The following is a 21,994-nucleotide window of genomic DNA, read 5'->3' on the forward strand; positions in this document are numbered from 1 at the left end:
ACCCATCTGTATCATAGATCATAGAATCACTACAGTGTAGAAATAGGCCCTTCGGCCCAACAAGTCCACACTGAAAGTTGGAGCACCCCATCCCACCTAATCTACGCATCTCTGAACATTATGGACAATTTAGCACGGCCAATCCAGCTAGCCTGCACGTCTTTGGGCTGAGGGGAAACCCACGCAGACACAGTGAGAATGTGCAAGCTCCACACAGACAGTCGCTCGAGGTTGGAACCGAACCTGGGTTCTTGGTGCTGTGAGGCAGCAACACTGACCACTGAGCCACCCCACGTAACCTCACTGCTGCCGTGCAGAAAGATTGAAGTAACTGAACTAAATATGATCCATTTTTACAAACCTTTAATATTAAGAAAGCATTCATCACAGAATCCTCACTACATAAGAGGCTATTCCATCAGTCATGTCAATTCCAATTCTTCAGATAAGCAGTTGATCTGGTACCACTTCTGTACCACTTTCCCCATTGTGTATGTGTGATAATGGGAACTGCAGATGCTGGAGAATCCAAGATAACAAAGTGTGAAGCTGGATGAACACAGCAGGCCAAGCAGCATCTCAGGAGCACAAAAGCTGACGTTTCGGGCCTAGACCCTTCATCAGAGAGGGGGATGGGGTGAGGGTTCTGGAATAAATAGGGAGAGGGGGGAGGCGGACCGAAGATGGAGAGAAAAGAAGATAGGTGGAGAGGAGAGTATAGTTGGGGAGGTAGGGAGGGGATGGGTCAGTCCGGGGAAGACGCACAGGTCAAGGAGGTGGGATGAGGTTAGTAGGTAGGAGATGGAGGTGCGGCTTGGGGTGGGAGGAAGGGATGGGTGAGAGGAAGAACAGGTTAGGGAAGCAGAGACAGGTTGGACTGGTTTTGGGATGCAGTGGGTGGAGGGGATGAGCTGGGCTGGATGTGTGGTGCAGTGGGGGGAAGGGGAGATTTTGAAGCTGGTGAAGTCCACATTGATGCCATTGGGCTGCAGGGTTCCCAAGCGGAATATGAGTTGCTGTTCCTGCAACCTTCGGGTGGCATCATTGTGGCACTGCAGGAGGCCCATGATGGACATGTCATCTAAAGAATGGGAGGGGGAGTGGAAATGGTTTGCGACTGGGAGGTGCAGTTGTTTTATTGCAAACCGAGCGGAGGTGTTCTGCAAAGCGGTCCCCAAGCCTCCGCTTGGTTTCCCCAATGTAGAGAAAGCCACACCGGGTACAATGGATGCAGTATACCACATTGGTAGATGTGCAGGTGAACCTCTGCTTAATATGGAAAGTCATCTTGGGGCCTGGGATAGGGTGAGGGAGGAGGTGTGGGGGCAAGTGTAGCATTTCCTGCGGTTGCAGCGGAAGGTGCCAGGTGTGGTGGGGTTGGAGGGCAGTGTGGAGCGAACAAGGGAGTCACGGAGAGAGTGGTCTCTCCGGAAAGCAGACAAGGGTGGGGATGGAAAAATGTCTTGGGTGGTGGGGTCGGATTGTAGATGGCAGAAGTGTCGGAGGTTGATGCGTTGTATCGGAGGTTGGTGGGATAATGTGTGAGAATGAGGGGGATCCTCTTTGGGCGGTTGAGGCGGGGGCGGGGTGTGAGGGATGTGTTGCGGGAAATGCAGGAGACACGGTCAAGGGCATTCTCGAACACTGTGGGGGGAAAGTTGCGGTCCTTGAAGAACTTGGACATCTGGGATGTGCGGGAGTGGAATGCCTCATCGTGGGAGCAGGTCCGGAGGAGTTGGGAATAAGGGATGGAATTTTTGCAGGAGGGTGGGTGGGAGGAGGTGTATTCTAGGTAGCTGTGGGAGTCGGTGGGCTTGAAATGGACATCAGTTACAAGCTGGTTGCCTGAGATGGAGACTGAGAGGTCCAGGAAGGTGGGGGATGTGCTGGAGATGGCCCAGGTGAACTGAAGGTTGGGGTAGAAGGTGTTGGTGAAGTGGATGAACTGTTCGAGCTCCTCTGGGGAGCAAGAGGTGGCGCCGATACAGTCATCAACGTAACGGAGGAAGAGGTGGGGTTTGGACCCTGTGTAGGTGCGGAAGAGGAACTGTTCCACGTAACCTACAAAGAGGCAGGCATAGCTGGGGCCCATGCGGGTGCCCATGGCCACCCCCTTTGTCTGTAGCAAGTGGGAGGAATCGAAAGAGAAGTTGTTGAGGATGAGGACGAGTTCGGCTAGGCGGATGAGGGTGTCGGTGGAGGGGGACTGGTCGGGCCTGCGGAGGGCCTTGAGGCCATCTGCATGCGGAATACAGGTGTATAGGGACTGGACGTCCATAGTGAAAATGAGGTGTTGGGGGCCAGGGAATTGGAAGTCCTGGAGGAGGTGGAGGGTGTGGGTGGTGTCACGGACGTAGGTAGGGAGTTCCTGGACCAAAGGGGAGAAAATGGAGTCCAGATAGCTTGTAACTGATGTCTATTTCAAGCCCACCGACTCCCACAGCTACCTAGAATACATCTCCTCCCAACCAGCCTCCTGCAAAAATTCCATCCTCTATTCCCAATTCCTCTGCCTCCGCCGCATCTGCTCCCACGATGAGGCATTCCACTCCCGCACATCCCAGATGTCCAAGTTCTTCAAGGACTGCAACTTGCCCCCCGCAGTGGTCGAGAATGCCCTTGACCGCATCTCCCGCAACACATCCCTCACACCCCGCCCCCGCCTCAACCGCCCAAAGAGGATCCCCCTCGTTCTCACACACCACCCCACTAACCTCCGGATACAATGCATCATCCTCCGACACTTCCGCCACCTACAATCCGACCCCACCACCCAAGACATTTTTCCATCCCCACCCTTGTCTGCTTTCCGGAGAGACCACTCTCTCCGTGGCTCCCTTATTCGCTCCACACTGCCCTCCAACCCCACCACACCCGGCACCTTCCCCTGCAACCGCAGGAAATGCTACACTTGCCCCCACACCTCCTCCCTCACCCCTATCCCAGGCCCCAAGATGACTTTCCATATTAAGCAGAGGTTCACCTGCACATCTACCAATGTGGTATGCTGCATCCATTGTACCCGGTGTGGCTTTCTCTACATTGGGGAAACCAAGCGGAGGCTTGGGGACTGCTTTGCAGAACACCTCCGCTTGGTTTGCAATAAAACAACTGCACCTCCCAGTCGCAAACCATTTCCACTCCCTCTCCCATTCTTTAGATGACATGTCCATCATGGGCCTCGTGCAGTGCCACAATGATGTCACCCGAAGGTTGCAGGAACAGCAACTCATATTCCGCTTGGGAACCCTGCAGCCCAATGGTTTCAATGTGGACTTCACCAGCTTCAAAATCTCCCCTTCCCCCACTGCATCCCAAAATTGGCCCGTCTCTGCTTCCCTAACCTGTTCTTCCTCTCACCCATCCCTTCCTCCCACTTCAAGCCACACCTCCATCTCCTACCTACTAACCTCATCCCACCTCCTTGACCTTTGCGTCTTCCCTGGACTGACCTATCCCCTCCCTACCTCCCCACCTATACTCTCCTCTCCACCTATCTTCTTTTCTCTCCATCTTCGGTCCGCCTCCCCCTCTCTCCCTATCTATTTCAGAACACTCTCCCCATCCCCCTCTCTGATGAAGGTCTAGGCCCGAAACATCAGCTTTTGTGCACCTGAGATGCTGCTTGGCCTGCTGTGTTCATCCAGCTTAACAGTTTATTGTCGCCATTGTGTACGGCAATTATACCTTTCAGATCCATCAACTCCATCTTGAAATTAAATTTTTTAAAAATGCATTCACTGGATGACAGCGTCGCTAGCTAGGCCATCATTTATTGCTCATCCCTAATTGTCCAGAGGGCAGTTAGGAGTCAACCACATTACTGTGGGTTTGGAATCACATGTAGACCAGACCAGAAAAGAATGATAGTTTCCTTCCCTAAAGTACATTAGTGAACCTGATGTGTTTTCATGACAATTGGCAATGGATTCATGGTCATCATTGGACTCTTGATTCCAGATTTTTATTGACCTTAAATCTCATCATCTGCTGTGGGCAGGATTCAAACCCAGTTGAATGCCTCAACTGAATGTACATCCACCTCATTCCATTCAATGCATTCCAGATGATAACTGTTAATTGAATAAAAACATTTTCCTCATTGTCACCATTGCTTTCCTTGGCTATTACCTCATTTTTTTTAATGTGCTTTTGTTTTCAAAAATTGAACTGTTGTGCAAAAAAAAACTGTGGATGTAAACTGAGTGACTGGTAGAGTCCTGTGAAACCCATGGAATATCTCACTTGTTTAAAGTATGAGAGTAACTTCAGAGATACTTAACGTGAGATGATGTGGGGTCTGACTACTTCTCAGTAGAAAAACACCCCTTGCAAACGTATCTGTTTTGTCTTACTGGATTAAAAACTATTGGCTAACTATCATAGTGATCGGGCTAGAATGCTGCAAGGGCCAGTTTTGAGAATTATCATTTTTAACCTCCCTTCAATGCGGGTAAAAAAAAAGGTTCTGCGTCAGTGAATGTGGAATTCAGTCACTGAGGAAAGAAATCAGAACAAATAGAATTTCAACTAGCCTGAAAAACCGTGCATCTCAAAATTGACTTGTCATTACTTCTCATATTTTGTAATTTATAAACTCATTATTTTGTTCATTCAAGAAAGCCTTGATAAATTGGTTACTTATAAAGCAGAACAAAGTATAATTTGGATTTGGGTAGGATGAGTATCACCAAGGAAAATGATTCTTTTTAAATTAACCTTTTTATGATCAACCAAGAGATAGTGAATAACCAGGGGGAGTTAGTTCACTGTTCCTTACCTAAGAGTTTAATGATTTGAGGTTTCCTTTCTGGAACCATAAAAAATTGGGGAACCTTACCCAGGGTTTGGTTGTAACATAACCTGATGGAGAACAAAGTGAAGTGCATTTCACACTATTCAAGTATAATAACCAAATGTAAATATTTCATTCTCTTTTTCTCAATGCTTTTATGTATTTGTGTTAAACAAATTTTGAAATGGCAGCTGTAGTCATTTTGTTTACTTAGAGTTTTATGGGCTAATCAACTGTAGAAAATTGCTAGTGAATTCTGTACATAAGGTGGATGAAGGGAGATTGAAAGGTTAATGATGACTATGAGAGAAGGAAAGGTGATGTGGAGGGTTAAGAGATAGATTGAGGGACTTTTAAAGTGGTTAGAAGGTTTAACGGTGTATGGCAGAGTTGCTGATTACCTCAAAGCACCTAGAAAAGATTTTCTGGGGAATGGAAGCAGAACTTTTGACCTGCCCATTCTGGACATGGCTCATGTCCACTCCACTGTCACAAAGAAATGGGCCTGCTAGGGCAATTAGAGCCTGGGCCTAAGTAGATCTTGCCACCCATAATTCCCAAGATGTTCGCAATGACAGATAGTATCAGGAGATAGTACCTAAGAGAAGATTGTGACCCTAATGGCTCTAAGTAATCTCAAAATGATAACAAACACAGATGTTATGGGCTGAGCCACTTAAATTTTAGCAGTCACTAAAGTAAATGACATTAACTTAGCTCTTACAGAAAAATACTTAACGTCATCCCAGAGGTTCTCAATTCCCCTCCAAGTGCTCAAAAAGCAAGATTTCTTTCTCTCCACTATTGTTCCAAATGGCAAACTGCTGATAATTTTTCCAGAGAAAATGCTGAAGGCATGGAAGCAATAGAATGATAATAATTTGTATTTATACTGATATAGAAAAGTCTGTAAAATCTCAACAGGTTATCCAGCAACTGCGGAAAGAAACAGTTAATATTTCAAGTTGACCAGCACGCTGTCTGACTTGCTGAGATTTTCCAGCATTTTTATTGAGTTCAAAATTGTACTACCCTCAGTAGTTTTGTATTGCATTTATATAAGTACTTGGATTTAACAAATGTCCCAAGGATCTTCAAAGGAACAAACACAAGACAACAGTTTCATACTATTTTGTTCCATATGAAGCTTATGAGGACAGATAAACTAAAGCCTGAAACTGTCTTCACAACTTGCCCACATCCTACAAGAGTTCAGTTTTAAGAATTCCCTTAAAGGGTGAGATGTAGGCAGACAGGTTCAGAGCCCCACCTGAACTTCATTGAATCAAAACTGCTCCAACATTAATGGGGAAACATCACTAGAATGGGTTGGATAATCCATTTAATTTGCAATGTAAATACATACAATTCTGCGATAATAAATTGTCTGGTACTCAAACTAATTTATACTAGTCAACATTCCAGCTATCTTGTTACAGAGATAGTAGGAACTGCTGATGCTGGAGGATCTGAGATAACACAGTGTGAAGCTGGATGAACACAGCAGGCCAAGCAGCATCAGAGGAGCAGGAAAGTTTGATGTTTTAGGTCAGGACCCTTCTTCAGAAATGGGTTTTGCAGTGAGGTTAAAATTGTTACAGACGTGGTAGGAACCGCCGATGCTGGAGAATCTGAGATAACACGGTGTGAAGCTGGATAAACACAGCCGGCCAAGCGATATCAGAGGAGCAGGAAGGTTTGATGTTTCGGGTTGGGACCCTTCTTGATTTCTGATGCTCCTCTGATGATGGGACCTGAAACATCAAACCTTCCTGCTCCTCTGATGATGCTTGGCCTGCTGTGTTCATCCAGCTTCACACCGTGTTATCTCAGATTCTCCAGCATCGGCGGTTCCTACCACCTCTGTAACAATTTTAACCCCACAGTGAAACCCATTTCTGAAGAAGGGTCCTAACCTGAAACATCAAACTTTCCTGCTCCTCTGATGCTGCTTGGCCTGCTGTGTTCATCCAGCTTCACACCGTGTTATTCCAGCTATTTTATAAGTCTCCAGGAATTACTTCTCTATACTGACTCTAAAGTTGAAGCAATATTGTAAGAAAGGTTGGTTAGCTCACTGCTAGAGCGTTGTATGGAGTTCTGGAATCCACATCATAGATGGAATGTGAGATATCACTGGAGAGAGTGCAGAGGAAGTTTACCAGGATGTTGTCTGGGGCAGAAAGTTTTAGTTATGAACAGAGATTAAACAAATTAAGAGTCCTTTTTCCTCAATGCTGTTGACATCCATGACTTTATGACACTATCCACACTGGCCCTCCTTGCCAACGCTACCACCCACCCCCACCTGTCCTGGTCCCACTGAGTGGCTGCAACAATTTCTAGTCTCGCAATGGGTCACAATGAGAAAAAGTTTGAGAAACTCTACTATGAATTGAACTCTTCCTTTCTACGAGTTTCACTGCAGTTCGCAGTATGCTGGTAGTTGGAACAATGCAGATTCAGTAAGATTCCTCAGAGATAGTAACAACTGCCGATGCTAGAGTCAGAGATAACACCGTGTGGGCTGGATGAACACAGCAGGCCAGGCAGCATCATAGGAGCAGGAAAACCGACGCAGCGGGTCGGGGCCCTTCAGAAAACGTTCTGGGGGCGCCTCCGGCGGAGGGTGATGCGGTTCAATCAGCCTCCACTAGAGGCGCTGTCGGTGGAGGGTGATGCGGTTCAATCAGCCTCCACTAGAGGTGCTAAGATAATAAAATGTGAGGCTGGATGAACACAGCAGGCCAAGCAGCATCTCAGGAGCACAAAAGCTGACGTTTCGGGCCTAGACCCTCCTCTCTGATGAAGGGTCTAGGCCCGAAACGTCAGCTTTTGTGCTCCTGAGATGCTGCTTGGCCTGCTGTGTTCATCCAGCCTCACATTTTATTATCTTGGAATCTCCAGCATCTGCAGTTCCCATTATCTCTCCACTAGAGGTGCTGCCGGTGGAGGGTAATGCGGTTCAATGAGACTCCGCTAGAGGCACTGCCGGTGGAGGGTGATGCGGTTCAATCAGACTCCGCTAGAGGCGCTGCCGGTGGAGGGTGATGCGGTTCAATCAGACTCCGCTAGAGGCGCTGCTAGTGGAGGTTCTGAGTGTTCCCGTTGGCGGCGCTGCTGTAATTTGGTGTTTGGTGTTTGGTGTTTGGTGTGTTGCTGCATTTTTTTTAAACCGGACGGAGGCCTTTAACGATGGAGGATCGGGAGTTGGAAATGATTCGGCGGCAGAGACTTGCTGAATTACAGGCGCAGCGTGGGGTAAGGGCCGCTATCCGTAAACAGGCCAGAGGCTGGAGGCCGAAGGCTGAGTTCACCCCTGGGAAGGAGCCTGGTGTCCGGCCGCTGTAGTGGGCCGTGCACTGAATGCTCTCTGAGGAAGGGTCTAGGCCCGAAACGTCAGCTTTTGTGCTCCTGAGATGCTGCTTGGCCTGCTGTGTTCATCCAGCTTCACACTTTGTTATCTTGGATTCTCCAGCATCTGCAGTTCCCATTATTACTGTCATATGCTCGCCGCCACTAGACAATTATAGTGATCAGATTTTATGAACAGATTGTTAGAATGTTTACAATACACAGTAAAACAAAACTGTTAAACTCAGAATTGTTGGTAGATTTGGTGGTATTTATAGTTAGTGTTTTGATGTCAAAACATATTGAATAGATCTCAACAATTAATGTGTAAATCATTCAAAGACTTGTGTTAACAAAGAAATGCCCTAAGAAATGCAAGTTGCTGTGGTTTGCTGGACAATTTGCTTTGTCATTTACCTTACCAAGACCCACTAGGAAGTTAGACTGACTCTAATAAACAACACAAGTACACTTTTGATGATCAAATTTATGTTAATGCAAGCTCGTTAATATTACTGGCTCTGAAAATCGACAGTTTAAACTCTGCCTCATTCCTGTCAGCACACAGAGAACAATCAGGTGTCTGAAATGGCTTAAGTAGAAATATAAAACACTGGAAGTGCTTAGCAGATTAGGCAGCATTAATGGAAAGAAATAATTAATGTTTCAGCTTGATGACACTCAGAATCTCATGACCAGGAATTGAAATAGTGTGACCACTAGTTGGTGTAGACAGGAAGATGGTTATTGTTTGGCTTTGGATTAAGAATAGAGAAAACCAAAGGATAAAAGTTTCTGGCCTGCCATCTCTAACATGCAAAGCAAAATGCTGCTTCTGTGATTAGGCAGGTGTTAAAATATAATGCTGAGATGCTATTTAAAATGTATTAGATCAGATAGTAATGTAGCAAGATGAGATTTAAATTAGCATTCCAAAAGGAACAAGTGAAGAGGGCATTCAGTAGAATGCACACCTCTGTCCTACTTTATTAATTCAATGTGATTACTTTTACACAGCTCTTCCTTAAGTCTTTTTTTCCTACCTGATCGATGCCTTGTTATTACAGGTTTTTTGACTTTTTGTTAAGGACTATCATCTTATTGAGGAGACTTAAGGCTAATCCACAGCCAACATCCTACTCTGAAATAAAACAAAGAACTGCAGATGCTAGAGACCTGAAACAAAGAAGTACAAATTTCTGGAGAAATCCAGAAGTTCTGGTAGCAACAGTGGAGAGAAGATAAGAGTTAACGTTTTGAGTCCAGTAACCCTTCTTCAGAATGGAATCTGAAAACTGTGCCCACATTTGATAGCTTTGACAAATTCTACCATTGCAGCTGGGACAGTCAACAGCATTCCACATAAAATAACCAGAACATTTGAAATCATACTTGCCATATCTCCTAATGTTACTGGGTCCTTCCAAAAATTCCGGAACCTGGAGATGTATGTTTGCAAAAAACTAATCAGTTTTTCCATGAACCTTGCCCTAACTGGGTATCAAATTTGTTGAAATCCCTCCTTGAGCTTTTGAGATATTATATAGATATAGACAGTTTACACACAAATAGACCAGCACACCAGTGCAAACATTATCTTTATCCAGGGATCAGAATGGTTCTTTTTTTGAGAGTTTCTAGGGATTTATAGGCTACTTGTTCATTTTCTCGTGCTCATTTATCAAGTGAGGCGGTCACATAGCAACCATGACTTCTGTATTTGTGTTGATATCTGGTGTATTTGGAAGCACACAAAAGCAAATTTGAAGAGTTGATCAATATCCTCAAATTATCAACTCATTAAGATGAGGAGAAATTTCTTCTCTGAGAGCAGTGAATCACAAGGAAAGCATTAATTTCTTAGAAATAACAGTATTTAAACCGCTGCAAGACAGCAGCTGTAAATTAATGAAGGTTATTTTTCAAAAGAACTAACAAACACTTGGACACACAAAAAAGCCATCACCCTAAGTACACCTTGTATAGACTGTTGAGGTTGCAGCTAATATGTTTCCATTGTACTTGAATGAAGGCAGAATATCTTAATTAAGCAGTTAAAACCCTATTTACTGTATTTTGGATCTCAGTCTTGGATGTATATTTAACAATTAAGTGTACATTACAGTAGCATCCACTGCATTTTTCCAAGAATAGTGACTCATAAATTTACACAGCCTTAAAGTTTCCACATTCATGTTCAAGGAATTTATTATCTTAGTGATTTAAAGTTTTCTTAAATCCCCCTTAGCTGAGTATTTCTTTGTCGAGAGGTTTAAAGCTGTTCTCTTTCCTCTGCAGCCTCCCCTTGGAAACTCCATTTCCCAACCCTCCTATTAATCCTCTTTGAGCCTTTTCAATTCCCCATACCTTTCTTGCAGCTTCCTTTTCCCCTCCCCTTTTGCAGTTTCTTTCTCTTATTACACCCCTACACCTTTCTGTTCCTGGAACACTGCTGTAGCAAGCCTCCCACCCTGATTAGACAGAATCCTGGATCCTTGTCCCAGGAAAAGGCTACCTGTCCTACCTATTCCTTACCTCACCTCTTATACATCACACTACTATCAGCTCCCCAGTAGAAGCCTCTCAGTCACCACTGACTTTCCAATTTGCTCAATACTCCTCCAGTGCAGGCTCTTGCCCTCCCACCTTTGCTGCTGTAAAGTTCACTAGTGAGCATATCAATAGCAAGCACAAGGTTGAATCAGCCTGTGATTAGAGAAGCAAATTCTTCACTATTTCTTCCCATCTTATTTATGTGGATGACTTTTAACTGCAAGTTAATTTTGAGCGCAATTCATGGAATTTTGGGGTGGTTCTGTTTGCAGCACCCTGTGTATTTTGACTTGTCCCTGCCCTCTGTCTTAATGATTTTTGCTGTTTACAAATCATTTGGTAGATAAAAACATTCCATTCTTATAGCAGGTTTTACTTCATGTCACGACACAATTACATAACTGAGGTATTTCTAGGTTCTTCAAAAATAATTTCTTGGACATGTTATAATAATTAATTGTCAGCTTTTTAAATGAGTTTGCATCTGTGCAATAGATACCACAGTTTGTTAATTATATTTTATTTTATCTGAATTTAGGATGCTCCTGATGATCACCAAAACCAGCAAGAAGCGAAACAGCGGTAAGAAAAACCAGACTGCATTATTTAATGTTTGCATCTCCCAGCGAAAGGGTAAATGGTTTAACTTTTTCCAAAAGCCTTCCTGTAAAAAGGGACTGAGAGAGGGTGAAGGTAATGAAAGGGTGAGATGGAATGGTATGCTATGCCATGCCCTTTGTATTTATCTTCTAAGATAACAAAGTGTGAAGCTGGGTGAACACAGCAGGCCATTTTATCTTCTATGCTGTTTTAGAAAAATAATCAATCTGATTTAGCATTTTAACAACCAATGTGAAGGGGTTTAAACAGTTCATTGGTGTGTTATCCTGTTTTTGAATTTGGTTTCTGATTACTTGAAATTCACATTTTGATTCTAGTGAAAGAAGTCTGCAGCAGCCCTCTTTCAGTAACATTATTTGTATTTTCATGTGTTTGAATTTATTGGAATTAGTGCAAATTATGTGTTCTTAATCATGCCTTAATGTGAACAAATTATGATTGCAGGGAGTCAGAAATGAGGAACAGTATTCTTGCTCAGGTCTTAGATCAATCTGCTCGTGCTAGATGTAAGTAATAGAAAACTCGATGTTACAACTCAAATTTAAAAATGTGATAGAAATCTACTTAATAGACTGTAAGGTCTTTAAAATGGTTGGCATTGGTGTAACAGAATGATTTTCAGGAAGTAGATGAAATACATTAATCAAAATTTACTGTTGACCAAAATCAGCAAGAAGTAGCAACAAGAAAGACACACATGCTAAGTTTCTCAACAAGAAATGCATCCTTTCTTCCTCCCTCAGCTTCTGCACTGACCAAACTCATCCTTAATTTCTGTTCCTTTTACCATTTCTGATTTTATGGCCTCCCTGTTTTCTCAAAACCATCTCATCTTTAGCCCATTTGTTGCTGAAACACTATGCCTTCATCATTTACAGATACAGCTCTTCAAGAATTCTGCCAATCAGTCCTCAACCGTCTGGAAATATTAGCTTGTCTAAAACTCTGCTTCCCTTATATTTACAGCGAACTCAGTCTTCTAATCTGACAGACCTGTATGATTTCCTTGTATTTCTTATCACTGACAACTGCTTACCTTCTTTCAACTCCAGTACTACTTTATTTACCTTTGAGGAATAAGCTGTTTCATCCCACTTTAAACATTACCATCACCATCTCGTTTAATGCTGTTGTGCAAGCTGTTACTGTTGTTCATCCTGGACATTCACTTTGATAGGATGCCCACATTTGCTTCCTCAGGTTTAAGGGTACATATTTTACTGTATTTCACATAGAATTGATTTAGGTCAAACTCTGCATATCCTAATTGTCCCAATAGCAGACACCACTCAAGGATCATTCTAGGCTTCCTCATTGTCTTTTGCAAAAGTTTCCTCTCGTTAGATACTGACCCTTTCTTTACAAATTGGCCATCATCAAAAACAAATCACATTTTAATCCTCTGTCTTCACAAACTACAGCTACAGCTTGAGCATTCCTGTTTTTTTGCAATGCCATTGTCTTTCCAAATCTGTGCTGACTTTTCCTTTATCTTCATGTATTGGCCTTTTCAATAAGGTTGCCATTCAGGAAAGCTAATTTAAGTCATCAATGAAATCCTTTAATATGAGCTTTATTTATTTTCATCCTCCTCAACCATTTTATGGTCTTAGACTTTCTTGATATTCGTTAATGTTTAGTTGATGCTTCATTTCTATTGTCTAGCTGAGTGAACTTTTCTTGTTAGTTTCCACTTTTACTATCTGTTTGCAGCCAGAGCATATCTAGCAGGACCTTTTTTTTTGGCCCCTGCTCCATTATTTCAGGATTTTACAAAGGAATCTTTGTTTCTGCATGTTTGTCTAAATCATTAGGGTGTCATGGTGACTCAGTGGTTATCACTTATGCCTTATCAGTGTCAGGATCCTGGGTTTGATTCCACCCTTGGGCGACTGTCTGTGTGGAGTTTGCATGTTCTCCTCATGTCTGTGTGGGTTCCTTCCCACTGTCCAAAGATGTGCTGGTTAGGTGGATTGGCCATGCTAAATAGTCTGTAATGTCCAGGAATGTTAAGGGTAGATGGATTAACCATGCAGCTAGGGTAGGGGTCTGATAGTTGGGTGGGATGCCCTTTGGAGTGCTCGTGCAGACTCAATGAGTTGATTTTTCCACACTGTAAGGACTCCAAGATTCTGTCATTAGCAGTGTCTTCCAAACATATATGCTGTGTGTCAACCTCTCAGACACTTCTGTAGAACCCCTTCGCCTCTGTATCATTAGGTAACTTGTCTCTGTTCAGTTATGGATGGGTGACAATTTCCTCCATTTAAACATAGAGGAGACAAAGCTGCCACAAATTCGATACCATTGCCTGTTCAACTGCTCCTCCACTCATTATCTCTTTCCAACCCCAGCAACAGATTTGACTAAAGACTGAGCTTCTGGCTCCATATCCTCTCTTTTACAAATGCCACCTACTCAGCCTCCAATTTCACCCACCTCTGGTTGTCCTTTAGCCCATTTGTTGTTGAAACACTGTGCCTCCGTCATTTACAGATACAACTCTTCAAGAATTCTGCCAATCAGTGCTCTATTGTCTGGAAATGTTAGCTTGTTTAAAATTCTGCTTCTCTTATCCTACCTTAGGTCCTGTCCTGCTCACGCAGTACTCCAGTGCTCGCTGAGCTGCACTGGCTTCCGCTTCCCAAAGCTTAGAAAATTAAAATTCTCATCCCTCAGCATTTCATTAATGAATATATTTAGTGGTTGCAGCGATACTGAGTGTAATTAATCGTTCTAGGAATTAATTTGTTTACCAGTATCTGTATAATCTGGTTATTTGTGCAAGATCATAACTGCCAAAGAACAAATTGAATAGGTATTTGATACTGAAGCTAAATTCTGCAGATGTTGGAAATATAAAATAAAGACAGAAACGTTGGACATATTCCAACAGGTCAGGCAGCAGAGAGAAGCAGAGTTAGCACTTCAGTTTGATGACCTTTACTTGGAACTAAAAAAAAGACAAGTTTTTAGCAAGTACAGATACTTTCGTGGTGGAATTCAGGACAGATTACATAACCAAAGGATGATAGTGACAGTAGAAAATGATGTGTGTAAGGAAACAAAATATGTTTCCAGAGGAGGTATAAATGGGCACAGCAAAATTGCTGGTGTCCAGAAAAAATTGTGAGCAGAGACTACAATACGATACTATTGAATACAGTGTTGTGTCAGGTACTATAATGTAAGCGTTCCGCTACTTTCTTAAATAGACATTTAGCCGATCAGTTTACCCCTTGTATCCAGTTATTCTTGTATAGAACAGCTTGTCCACTGACTCCTCTCACATCCTCAAGAAATGGTCTTGTTGGACCTGTGCAGATCTGAATTTTACCTGCTTTGGCTTTGAATATAGTTGTTGCAGATCTACTGAAGTGCATTTTATCTCTAATTCTTCTCCACTATATTGGCAGTTGTATCAGTGGTGTTTCTTGTGGTGTCTAGAACTGGAGAATTGAGTCTGCTTTGCTTTCGGTTCCCTTGCCTTCACATGTCCTATGTTGGATTCTTCTCTTTCTTAACTTCCCTGACTTCACTTTGGGGGTGGTGGTAGGCTGTCAATCAGCATCTAGTATAAATTCATTTGCACAACTATCTTAACTACACTTCCTCCCATCTCTTTTCTTCAAGAAATCTACTTTTTTCTGGCTTCTTTATCCAAATTTGTCAATCCCACTCCAAACCAGTACATTCTATAGGTTTTCCTTCTTCCTCAAGCAAGGATTTCCTCCACTTTTGTTAACAGGACTCTCAAGAGTGCCCATTCAAGTCCTGCATTTTTGGTCATCCATTTCCTTCCCACCCAAGACCACAGTACAGACTGTCTTGTTCTCACCTTCTGATCCACATATTGTCGTCTTCGTTTTCACCACCTCCTGCATGATGGTATGCTTCTTCTTCAAATGCTTCTTCCCCTCTCCTTTGCCTTTTGCATTTGAAAGGAGCTCCCTATCCAAAATAACATCCCAGGCGAGACTGGAAATGGAATACTTTGCATTTTACCTCTTCACTTTACATCATCCTTGGTCCCAAATACATTTTCCCGATGAAAATGCTAATTGCTTATCATCTCAATTTAGTGTATCCTACTCAATATTCATGTGTGACCTCCTGTACTTGAGTGGATGAGCGAGGGTTGGGGAGGTCAAATGCAGATTGGGTGAACTCTGTGTGAGTGCCCCCATTAGTTCCGAGGTAATACCTGGAGCTACTCTGATCAATAATTCTGATTTTCCATTCCATTCTCACTCACCTCAGCATTCTGCACTGTTTCATTGAAGCTTGATGTGATCTTGCGAAACAGCATCTCATCTTCCAAATAGACACTTGATAGCCCTTAGGATTAAATGCTTAGTTCAACAATTTCAGCTCATATCCTTTGTGTACATTTTTTTGGTTAGACCTTGACCACCCCAGTTCAACACTGGCACCTCCACGTACATTTTTTTTTGCAGGCAGCAGCTATTGACGATGATTCTGTGATTTCCATTTTCGACACCTCAACAGTTTTTTCTTCTTGTCTCTTTGCCATCTCTTAGCTCACACCATTTTTCTACTTTAGCGCTTTTATCCGGGGTGCCGCAGTGGCTCAGTGGTTAGCACTGCTGCCTTACAGCGCCTGGGACCCAGGTTCAGTTCTAGCCTCAGGCAACTGTTTGTGCGGAGTTTGCACGTTCTCCCCATATCTGTGTGGGTTTCCTCCCACAGTCCAAAGATGTGCAGGGTAGGTGGACTGGCCGTGCTAAATTGCCCGTAGTGTTCATGGATTGGTTGTTAGCTGGGTTAGATATGGGAAATGCAGGGGTAGGGGAATGAGTCTGGGTGGGATGATCTTTGGATGGGTGGTGTGGACTTGTTGGGCTGAATGCCCTGTTTCCACACTTTACAGATTCTATGATTGTTTTATCTCTCCTGCTGTTCAAGTTGCCACAGACATTCCCTTTCCTTGCCTCTATACCTGCCTAAAACCTGTTACATCTCCAAGTTTCTCCAGTTCTGACAAGAGGTCATCACACCAAAAGGTTAACTGTAACTTCCTGCCCAGAACCTGTCTGACCTGCTGATTATTAGTGGAGGTTTGATACCAGGTGATGAAAGTAAAAGAGCTATTTGCTTATTGTTGCTTACCTGGTAGTGTCCATATACTGTTCATGGTTGAAAAACTAGCATTATAGCCTTGTGTATTGTATAGATTTTTCTTAAAAGGCATAGTTCAAGGATGAAGCTTGTAAGTAACTTAAGTGAGAATTGCCTGGTGAACTAAAATTTCCTATGATTAAGTCTTAAAAGCAAATATACCTGTAATCTTCTTTTCAAGTTTGGAGTTCAAGTGAAATGGATTGCTGGGTAGTGAGATGGATGTTTTGCACCTCTAGTGCTGAATGTGAATAACATTTCCAACTAGCACTATGTTTTATTACTCCTTGCACAGCATTGCGGGAACACAACATCATCTTTCATCCACCAAGTGGGATACTGATTGGGAAATTTTGAAAAAAAGTGTTGATGCATTTAAGTTTAACTTCTGATTTTAAAAATTGCCGAGGATTGCAAATAGCTTTTAGTTGGCCTTTTTTGAAGTACTCCTTAAAATGTTCCCTGTATACTTAATATCATTTTATACTTTTTCATTTACAGTGAGTAATTTGGCTCTGGTGAAGCCTGAGAAAGCCAAATCGGTGGAGAATTATCTAATACAGATGGCAAGATTTGGGCACGCTGGTGGCAAAGTAAGGCACTGTCACCTTGGATATAGAAAGCTCTTGCTCTTTTCTTGATTAAAATTGCATTTTTTAAATATAAAAATTATGAAAAGTCAAAGCAAACATGCAGCAACAGGAAGGTATTAAGGCAAATAGTATGATACAAAGGGTTTGAAGCAGAAAAACAAAGATATATTATTACAGTTATTACTGAGAAATAGAATGCTGTGTACTTTTTCGGTCTTCCTACCTGTGATGGATGGACTTCCATCAGGGGAAGTACAACAAAGAAAGGTTTGTTAGATTCCTTGGATGAATGGATTGTCCTTTAAGGAGAAGGTGAACAGTTAATGTTTTTAATTCTGAAAATTTAGATGAATGCAAGGTATTCTAATTGAAACACACAAAATTAGTAAGAACTTGATGGGGAGATGCTGGGCTGTGTAGAAGGGAGTCAAAAATCAGGTGTCCACTAATTGAAAAGTTTGATGAGAATTTTTTTTTACTGTTTTGAGTTATAGAACATTACAGCACAGTACAGGCCCTTTGGCCCTCGATGTTGTGCCAACCTGTCATACCGATCTCAAGCCCATCTAACCTACACTATTCCATGTACATCCATATGCTTGTCCAATGACGACTTCAATGTACCTAAAGTTGGCAAATCTACTACCGTTGCAGGCAAAGCGTTCCATTCCCTTACTACTCTGAGTAAAGAAACTACCTCTGACATCTGTCCTATATCTTTCACCCCTCAATTTAAAGCTGTGCCCCCTCGTGCTCGCCGTCACCATCCTAGGAAAAAGGCTCTCCCTATCCACCCTATCTAACCCTCTGATTATTTTATATGTTTCAATTAAGTCACCTCTCAACCTTCTTCTCTCTAATGAAAACAGCCTCAAGTCCCTCAGCCTTCCCTCGTAAGGCCTTCCCTCCATACCAGGCAACATCCTAGTAAATCTCCTCTGCACCCTTTCCAAAGCTTCCACGTCCTTCTTATAATGCAGTGACCAGAACTGTACACAATACTCCAAGTGCGGCCACACCAGAGTTTTGTACAGCTTCACCATAACCTCTTGGTTCCGGAACTAGATCCCTCTTTTAATAAAAGCTAAAACACTGTATGCCTTCTTAACAGCCCTGTCAACATGGGTGGCAACTTTCAAGGATCTGTGTACATGGACACCGAGATCTCTCTGCTCATCTACACTGCTAAGAATCTTACCATTAGCCCTGTACTTTGCCTTCCAGTTACTCCTACCAAAGTGCATCACCTCACACTTGTCTGCATTAAACTCCATTTGCCACCTCTCAGCCCAGCTCTGCAGCTTATCTATGTCTGTCTGCAACCTACAGCATCCTTCATCACTATCCACAACTCCACTGACCTTAGTGTCATCTGCAAATTTACTAACCCATCCTTCTACACCCTCATCCAGGTCATTTATAAAAATGACAAATAGCAGTGGACCCAACACCGACCCTTGCGGTACACTACTAGTAACTGGTCTCCAGGATGAACATTTCCCAGCAACTACCACCCTCTGTCTTCTTTCAGCAAGCCAATTTCTGATCCAAACTGCTATATCTCCCACAATTCCATTCCTCCGTATTTTGTACAATAGCCTATTGTGGGGAACCTTATTGAACGCCTTGCTGAAATCCATATACACCACATCAACCAGTTTATTCTCATCTACCTGTTTGGTCACCTTCTCAAAGAACTCAATAAGGTTTGTGAGGCACGACCTTCCCTTCACAAAACCGTGCTGACTATCCCTAATCAATTTGTTCTTTTCTAGAGGATTATAAATCCTATCCCTTATAACCTTTTCCAATACTTTACCAACAACTGAGGTAAGGCTCACTGGTCTATACACTGTATAGTTATGCACTGTAATTCTCAGAGCCCTAGATATTGAGCATGCTAATGCATTAAGTTTATCCAGATTAGAAATTTGATTAGTTTTTGGGTACTGGGAGGGATAGGAGGGTAATGTGGAAAGGTGGAGTTGAATTAGATGATTAGCTTTGGCCTTATTGAATGGAAAAAAGAGTTTCAAGGGCCACCTGTCCGAGTACTCCTAGTTATGTTCTAACATTACTGTTTTCTTGCATTTAAAAATATTTTCATTCTGGTCTTAATTGACAGCAGTTATCGTTAGCAAACTACAATGATGAAAAGAGTTCTAATTTTAATGTTTATTGAACCTGTACTGTTGATCCTGCCATGGTCGGTCATGAAATGGTAGGATGCAGTTTCATTCTTACCGTTCTCCAAAGTTCAGGTCCATTCATGCCATAACTAGGAACCAAGAAATCAAGGGACTGTTTGTCCTAGCCTATGCTGACCATTGAGAAAAAGCCACCTTGTGATGGATGATTGTGCAAAACCATTGGTATTCTGAGTGCTGTGTTCAGGCATGTACACAGCACTCTATTTCTCACTAATAACTGTAATATCTGTACTTAACTGTAATTGTTTCTCTGCTTCAATTCATTTGTATCATACTAGTTTTATAAGGCATGTGAAGTGTGGAATATTTCTTGGGATGTTCTTCATGAAAATGTGGGAGATGAAGAAGGTAATTAACACTTTAAATGTTTTTCAATGTTTGAGTTTTCAGTAAATCCTAACTTGCATAGAAAATGAGGCTGATTGTTATGGCTTTCTGGAATGGATTGTTAAAATGTGACATGACCTCACAACAAATGTAGAAAACCTTATTACTGTTTGTTTTTAGATTTCTGAATCAGGATTGATTGAAATCCTTGAGAAAGTCAACCAACAAACAGGAAAGCAAACTATTGTCAAGGTAATTGTTGATATTTGTAACTGGTATGATTAGGATTGTATTAACTAATGATTTAAACCCTAATGTACTTAACTTTTAAAAACCTGTTTTTGTTATCTTATTGTCTGCCATTTGAAATATAGTGGGGCTACGGATGCATTCATCTTTTGAAAATAAAAGTAGATGCTTTAGCTATTTTGATGGAATTGTGCAAAGTATTGGTTTTGGACAATTTGAAAATAAAAATCTAAAGATATGGACTGGGATCTAAAACATAGTCTGATTTTACTAAAGGAATTTGAAATGTGCCCAAACCCCACTGTTGCGATACTGTAAATAGCATTTCTTTAAGATGCATGCTGAGCCACACAATCCAAACAAACCATTTATCAACATAAAAAGGCAACTTAAGCCATAACTTGAAATGTACAGTGCCCATTCTCCAAGAAATTTTTATCCACCCACTCGCCCAGTTTAAAAAGAAAGTTAGATTACTCAGTTAACAGGAGTGCAATTTTCTAAACTGTATCTCAAACATCTGAGAACCAACACTGTTGGTTACAAGTCTACCATACAATAACACACCTGTTTTCTTCATAGTACGTAAGTCTCCTGGGCTTAACAGAACTCAAGTACTAATCGGTCAGGAAAATAAAATTTGATAGAAATGCTTGTTTTTACTATTTTTTTGAACAAGTAGCAAAATGCTTTTCATAAATACATCTTAAAACAATCTCCAGTATTCAGACAATATTAGTTTATGGATCATTTTTCTCAAATGCAGCTTAAAGCCTGGAACAATGTTGTGATCAACTACTAATCCAGCTACTAAGACCATTATTTAAATACTCTTTGTCAGGACATAGAGCTTTTAGACGAGCCCCTAATTTCCTCTCCCCGGTAGAGTTCAAATTACCTCAATATTTTGAGCTATAACTTTCTTTTAAGATAGAGCTTTGACTTAAATATTTGGAAAAGTGACTTGATGCTAAGATAAATGCTCTGCGTTGAGCTTGTATAATTTGAACTGGATATGGAAACCACACAGATTTTTGAAAAAGCTGACACTTTTCATGTACTTTCCTTATTTCAGTTTAACAGAAGAAAAGTAATGGATTCTGATGAAGAAGATGATTACTGACTTCTGAACGTACAAGAACTTAATTTAATAATATGGGGAATAACAGCTAGAAAAATATGCGGTCAGAGGATGGATGTATTTGATATTTTTCCCCTTGTTTACTGAGAGAGTTCTTCTCTGTATAGTTTGATAACTGTGGGTGGAAATAACAAATTCTTGACAACTTGCTGGTTCAAAATGCTGTTTAGAAAGTGTAGCCGGGTGGTTGTGTGTGGAAATTCACGAGACTGACTTTTTGACAAGGCGGAACACCATTTTAAACAATTTCCCTGGTTACTCCACTCACTGCTGAGAACAGCCACTAAGACCAAGTACAATTGTGTGCAGGTAATCCTGATTAATGTCTAAATGGAAGAAATATCTGCAGTTTTATTTCAATCAAGTTTGAATTAAACTGCTACACTGCAGAATTAGAAAAAAAGCAGCTGACATGTAAATTGGGAATATTTTGCAACAAAAGCAAATGCAACTTGTTTTGCATACCTAAGTATTGTTCTTTTTTTAAACTTTACTCTTTAGGAGCTGCATTTATGGAAAAATGTTGGCAAACAGATTTTCATTCTATATGCTCTGCGGGCCACAAGGTGCTCCCTAATGGGAGTGGATAGTCAGCCCTTTTTGTTTTGTTATTATGTGGGTAATAACTTTGAAATTTAATTTAAAACATTACCTTTCAATCAGTTCCCAAATTTAGTCCAAACCTCATTGCCTGTACGTAATAAAGATGTACTTCATTTCAGTTATGTTGGTGTAGTCTGAAATTACTGATTTATTGTTATAATATTCACTGATGGAAGTAAAATACTTCTGGAAACCTGAAATTAAAACAAAATGCAATGAATACACAACAGGACTGGCTATACCAGTAAAGATAGAAATAGCTATTTTGAGTCAGTGTGACTCAAAACACATTAAATATTTGTATGGCCATGGGGTATGTATCAATGAAAAATGAAATGATACACAAAGCTAAATGTTAAAAATTTACAGCGTTAAAAATAAATCCAGTAGTGAAATATATTTTCTTAAA

General features: G+C 41.7%; 1 protein-coding gene across 1 annotated transcript; it reads left to right on the forward strand.

Annotated features, from left to right (window-relative positions):
* The first annotated feature begins 7,934 nt into the window (after positions 1 to 7,934).
* pdcd5 (programmed cell death 5) lies at positions 7,935 to 21,707 on the forward strand. Its single transcript, XM_048546651.2, has 6 exons — positions 7,935 to 8,056; positions 11,241 to 11,284; positions 11,768 to 11,829; positions 16,964 to 17,055; positions 19,773 to 19,844; positions 20,917 to 21,707. Exons 1-6 carry the CDS (start codon positions 7,991 to 7,993, stop codon positions 20,962 to 20,964), a joined length of 384 nt encoding a protein of 127 aa, XP_048402608.1. The 5' UTR covers positions 7,935 to 7,990; the 3' UTR covers positions 20,965 to 21,707.
* Positions 21,708 to 21,994: the final 287 nt, after the last annotated feature.

Source organism: Stegostoma tigrinum, chromosome 16 (assembly GCF_030684315.1).
Source record: "Stegostoma tigrinum isolate sSteTig4 chromosome 16, sSteTig4.hap1, whole genome shotgun sequence".
Classification (NCBI taxonomy): domain Eukaryota; kingdom Metazoa; phylum Chordata; class Chondrichthyes; order Orectolobiformes; family Stegostomatidae; genus Stegostoma; species Stegostoma tigrinum.